The sequence below is a fragment of the Morus notabilis genome, unplaced genomic scaffold, assembly GCF_000414095.1.
Source record: "Morus notabilis unplaced genomic scaffold, ASM41409v2 Scaffold1296, whole genome shotgun sequence".
In the NCBI taxonomy this organism is placed as follows: domain Eukaryota; kingdom Viridiplantae; phylum Streptophyta; class Magnoliopsida; order Rosales; family Moraceae; genus Morus; species Morus notabilis.
The window spans coordinates 24317-30324 of NW_010367016.1; the positions used below are offsets into that span (position 1 = coordinate 24317).

A 6008-nucleotide genomic window follows, 5' to 3' on the forward strand; every position below is an offset into this window, starting at 1 on the left:
GTAAACGGAATATTAATAAATTATGTATATACTAATTATTTTTTTAATACATTAATTAATTACTTATAATCTAATAAATATGAGTACATTACTAACATAGTAATTACTTATAATTAATTACTAATTACTATTTTGTAATTATTTAGCATATTAATTTATTATATATAATTTAATTACTAATGTACTCATAAATGATAATTTATCCATTATTATTATATTATTAATATATTAATTTTTATATGCTAAATAATTGATAATTATTAATTACTTAATATATTAATTTAATATTATTAATTACATGTACTCGAAACAAACATAAATATAACCAAACACGATTTCACTTTTTTATCATACTTAAGCTGATCTCTTAAAAGACTATCAAACGTAATTTTAGAATTAGTTACAGAATGATTTTTAAAACAATCTCATTTTCATTTTTGTACCGAAAATAAAACCATTTTAAAAACATTACCAAACAGGCCCGTAGCATTTCAAAAACCGAAAATGCTCCGTAATACACAATGTAAATGGGAAAAGAATTTTGTAACCTTACTACCACTGTTTCAATACATTATCTTATATGCAAATCCAGCTTCTATACAACCTTATGATATTAATCTCTGTTCCATTCTACCAAATGTATCGTCAGCGAAATACACACACCCCCCTCACAATTTGTGTCTAAATATGCTAAATCATGAATCATTACACGCTTATGTTACAAACCCATAACGTAGATCTCACCTTTGCAAGTAGGCAAAACCGACTTGCAAGGAGAGGGGACCCAAGGCCAAGGGCTTATAAACCCACTAATCATTTTATATTTATTCCACATTCTATTTCTTGACTGAATAACTGATGCACATATAGAACTAGGAAAGCAAAGAATTTTCCTGGCCTTTAAGAAGAATATGCAAGGAGGGTGAATCATGATTTTCGCTAGATATAGGTTTAACAACCGAGAAGATGAAGATGCAAATTTTCCGAATTCTGCTGAACTTGGTTCGGTACACTTGTGCAGTTAACTACAAAATTTTTTATCAACGAAATTTGAATGAGGATGAAGACTAAAATCTAAGAAACCAAGACTCATTCACTAAGATAGTTCGATATGTAAACCATTGAACCGCCGACGCTCTCGGCTAAAATAGTTCCGCATGTGAATGTTCGACAGTTATACCTTCCAAGTCCTTAAAGGGCCAAGCTAGTCCCAAAACCAACTACGATTTCGCAGCATCTGCTCGAGGTCTCCACAGTCCCACCCTATACTTGTGGGTGTATTTCAGTATCAGCTTTCTCTGGAATACAAAAGATCAGACAGGATTCTCAGTAAGTAACAAGAAGATGGAGGTAAAGACATTTATCATAAAGTAAAGCAGAAAATCTCTCCAAACGTGTAAACCAAGAGAAAAGTTCACTTTTTATTCGTCCTTTCATGAAATAATGATAAGCTCGTAAAGAAAATGAAGAACAGTTAGAGCAAGACAACGCGAGATTTATGCACAAACAAGCCAAATCACGGGCCTGGTCAATGTTATTAATGGCGGAAATTACAGAATCACAGGTATGGGTATGGGGGTGTTCGAGTGACCCCTTGCACTCCCTAACTAAACTTGTCTTAGAAGTTCTGAGAATGATCGAATGAATCCTTCTCATGCCTTATCTAAACTATTTATACTATTCCTCTTTCTAGTAACTAACTTCCCCTTAACAACACAGCCTAACCGACTAAACCCTACCTATCCGCTTCATAACCTCCCCCTTGACTTGCCAGCTCATCATTCTATTAAGAATTACCTCCCTGACTCGCATCTCCACTGCCTTCCCCTGCTCCTGCCACATTCCTCTCACGAACTCTCCTCCGCACATAGATAAAACGCAAAGGAGGCTTATCATATAATAATAATAAGTAACAGATACAAGCCTTTTCACCATCTACTAATAAGTTTACAACTGAATATGGTTAGTGTAGTAATATTAATACGAGCACATTTTTTGAACAGAAATGAAAGAGTAAATGGTAATATCTAGCAAGCCCATAAAATTACAGAAGCAAGAGCATCTAGAAATGAGATAAATACAAGCAAAAACAATCAAACAATGACGCATATTAAGCCATCATCTCTAGAGTCTAGACTAAAACTCCAGCAAAAAGTTTCTCCCCCTGAAAATGAAATAAGTCTTCTGATCAACCTCGAGATATCTATTTAACAACAAAGATGACCTGCTTCAACAATATATTCATACTTGGCTAATACTTTCATCAAGTCTCATGTTTCTTTTTCCATACAGGAATAGGTATAACTTATAGCTCTTCGCGAAAGTAAAATGTCGATTTTCCAAAACGCATTACACCCCCAAAACTCAACAACCTAACCCACAACAACTCTATTGCAAATTGCAACAGAATAATGTCAAAACTTGCTGCCAAGTTCTTCAACATAACTACACAACAGAAGGCGATGGCTTCAGGTTTATACTAATTTAGAGACACATACAAAGCATGGTGTGTTATATTTTTCATAAAACCTATCACTAAGATCCAATCATTTTGAGACAATTTCTAATCCCCATACGGCAAGAGACAGTATAAATCAGGAAAATAAGATTTTCATATGTTTCTGCGTGTTCATATGCACGGGCGTGTGTGTATAGCAGAATGAATAATAGAGTTTTTTTTTTTTTTTTTGGTGAAAGATTACATGTTTGCAAGGGATGCCAAGCTTCTTGAGCTTAAGAGTGCGAGTGACAAGAAGCTTCTGGAAGTCAACAATCTCAGATTCAAGCTTGGGCACATGGGTTTCAACTCCTTTGCCTATTCCTTTCAGAAATTCTGGTATTCCAACTTTCACTGCAACAAAACAATTTATACTTCAGTTTCTTCTTGACTTGCAACACCAATTTGCTCATAATACAAAAATGATTTCCCAAATAAGAAGAGCATAAAATAATTTAGGCTAACAAAAATATCCAAAATACAACCATTAAATTTTCGTTTTCTTTTATGTTCCTTAATAATAATAATAATAATAATAAAACCCCAAAACCCAAAATAAACAATAACACGGCTCTAACTCAACTAAAGTGAAATTTTCCTCTTCTACGGAAGTTCAAGCATCAAAATTCACAAAAATGGACTTCAACTTTTTCTATTGACTTGGATTACCTTCATAAGAGATTGATTTGGAGAAGAATCTAGAGAAACCAGGAGTAGAAAGGGCCGCGGAGACTGCATTATTGCCGAAGAGTATTTGCCTCCAAGCCATATTTGCTTAGGGTTTTTCAGTGACACTGTTTTCTCTTGAAAAACTATTTCAAATATTTGGAAACGACATTCTTTGTTTATTGGCTAAGGCCGAGAACGGTATATGAGTTGCTGAGAGGATGGGCCGCGTTTTTATGCTGTCCTCTTTCTTATCTAGCCGGTGTTGGACAGTTTGTTTTTTTAGAGTTTAGGGATTGTTTGGTTGGAGGGTGCAAAGAGTTTGAACCTTGCTTAGTAAAAAGTAAAAAAGGGTTTAAATCCTTAATATGACATTTCATAATCGAGGATTCTCAAGATATGAACGTAAATCTTCTGTGTTCTTAGAGTTTGAATCTAGGTTTAAACCTCACAAAATCTATTAAAAAAAAAATTAAGGGAAAACATTTCATTGCAAAAGAAACAATTACACAAAGTACGAGTAGTCCCAATTACAGAGGAGATTTACCCAGAACCAAAATTGGATCCACAAGTGAAGATACTATAGCACATAGGCAAAAATATGTACTGATACTCAACGGGAAAAGACCCGTTCGACATAGAAACATAGAGCATGATCAAAGCTCGTTTAAAGCCACAAACAGTCGATAGATTAAGCGACTAAGATCAACCCCCACGTAAGGGAACATCAACAACACGACATAGAGGAAGCTCTAGTCGGACCAAACAACCTACACCATCCGTAAACAACTTTCTGGGATGAGAAACACAACCAAAGCCAAAAGGTAGAGAAACCACATCCGTCATTACAATGTAAGAAAAAAATGGAGATAACGCCATGACAGAAGAAGGGCATCCGCTGCAGCCACCATTCAACCATTTCCCTTCAGCGATCAGCATCGTATCCGAAAATTCAACGAGGACTCCATCATTTATCCGATCTGGCATCCCGCAACAATGAAACCATCTCACTCTAGTGAGCTTCCTTCGACCACACCTTGGGTCCCCAGATCTAGCGTCCTCCGAACATAACCTCATTGCACAGATCTGATCAGATATAGATCTAGCCATCTCTAACCACAACATCCTCGAATGGATTTCGTCAACGCTGCTCTTCACCAGTCCAACTTCCCCTCACCCACACAGCGCATGTTCAGCTTTCCGTCTAGAGTCACCTCCACGAGTACCTACAGACCATGTCTTACCCTCTCCCCTCTTACCAGAGCACATCGGCCTACCCTATGGTGGTGCCATACTCCGGCCTCAAAGGGAGGGGGAGGTTGTTGCAAAGGAAATTCCTTAATGGAACCCTATAAAACTTAGAAGAGAAGAGAGAGCCAAACTCTTTTGGCCTTGGATGTCATCATATTTTTCCTTCTTACACAAGATACCAAAATACAATGGGTTTAGAAACCAATAGTTTGTGGCTGCAGTTTTATCATGTTGGTACTTGATAGTGGTAGTCAGTTTCAATGATCTCAATAGGGAAGGGAAAGAAAAGGAAAAAGAAAGGGAAGGATTGCTAGTTTGTAGTTATTGAGCGAAGGTAAAGTTGTGAAATAGAGGAACACTACTCATAGAGAGTTGGTATTTGAATATACTCCTCCTCAGAAAAATTTAATTATTTAAATTTGATTTATACAATAAGGAGACAAATATCTATTGGAATGTATGGGTCTTAGATTTTTACCATTTACACTTGATTAATACCTTTTAACTAAAAAATTATATTAGTCAAATGGATGTTAATCAAGAGTAAATGGTGAAAATCTTAAAACAATGCATTCAAAGAGTGAGTTCTCCAATTTTATTTTTTTTATACATACTAGTTTAGCTACGTGCAATGCACGTATGGAGTTGTAATTCAATTGTAATAACGTAGAATATAAAAAATAAAACATAGAAAAAGATTTACTAAGAAATTTAAAAGGAGAATATAAATAGTAGTCTGAGTGAAAAGCTTATGTGATTAAATTGATAAAACATTCTAAATTATAAGATGTTGATACCCAACTTTGTACCAGGCTTGTTCAAGGGTCCAGGCCCAACCATGCGTCACGCGACATTAATGGGCTCACTTCGTGGACCCAAGCCACGCTCGCGGACCTCCCGTAGGCTGTGGTTGGGTGGGCCATGTGTGATCAAGTAAGCCACGCTAGCGGATCATGTATAATAAAAATTTCATAAAACCTTGGAGATACTATATAGATTATATTAATTTATGCACGAATAAATTAATCACATTAATTTATTTACCAAGAACCGGATTCAGAATTATATCTAGCAACCGATTAGGATGATAACTTGTGTTCTTTGACCTCAAATGTTTCTCATAGTTTAGAACACCCGAATCTTCCTCGTCAATTCTTTGAATCTACGAAGACATGTGTGTAGACACACATCAAACAAAATGAGATTAGCGAATAAACACTCAGGGGGCGTTTGGTATGGGGTAATCATATGGGTGGGAATGGGAATCTTTCAGATTCTCATGTTTGATACAATTATTAGACTTTTTTAAAACCCAGGAAAGTGAAGCCCATGGGTTTCACATTACCCCATTTGGGGTAATCCTAATCCCACCCAAAAAGATGTTATTCAAATTCCCAGGAATCTCAAAATCATGGGAATCTCATAATAATAATAATAATAATAATAATAATAACAATAATAATAATAATAATAATAATAATAATAATAATAATAATAACAATAATAATAACAATAATAATAATAATAATAATAATAATAATAATAATAACAATAATAATAATAATAATAATAATAATAATAATAATAATAATAA

The 6008-nt window shown here is 34.9% G+C and overlaps 1 protein-coding gene across 1 annotated transcript; it reads right to left on the minus strand.

Moving 5' to 3' along the window:
- Positions 1-575: 575 nt before the first annotated feature.
- Positions 576-3408, minus strand: LOC21392586. The gene is made up of 3 exons (XM_024174482.1): positions 3167-3408; positions 2703-2851; positions 576-1298 (listed from the first exon to the last, which is right to left on the minus strand). Exons 1-3 carry the CDS (start codon positions 3264-3266, stop codon positions 1221-1223), a joined length of 327 nt encoding a protein of 108 aa, XP_024030250.1. The 5' UTR covers positions 3267-3408; the 3' UTR covers positions 576-1220.
- Between the last annotated feature and the right edge of the window lie 2600 nt (positions 3409-6008).

Bases quoted from the DNA above. Each gene is read 5' to 3' on its own strand.
- LOC21392586 (XM_024174482.1), bottom strand. From the start codon at position 3,266: ATGGCTTGGAGGCAAATACTCTTCGGCAATAATGCAGTCTCCGCGGCC. The intron at 2,852-3,166 runs GTAATCCAAGTC...GTTTTGTTGCAG, and splicing joins CAAATCAATCTCTTATGAAG to TGAAAGTTGGAATACCAGAA. The intron at 1,299-2,702 runs GTAATCTTTCAC...TTTGTATTCCAG, and splicing joins TTGGCATCCCTTGCAAACAT to AGAAAGCTGATACTGAAATA.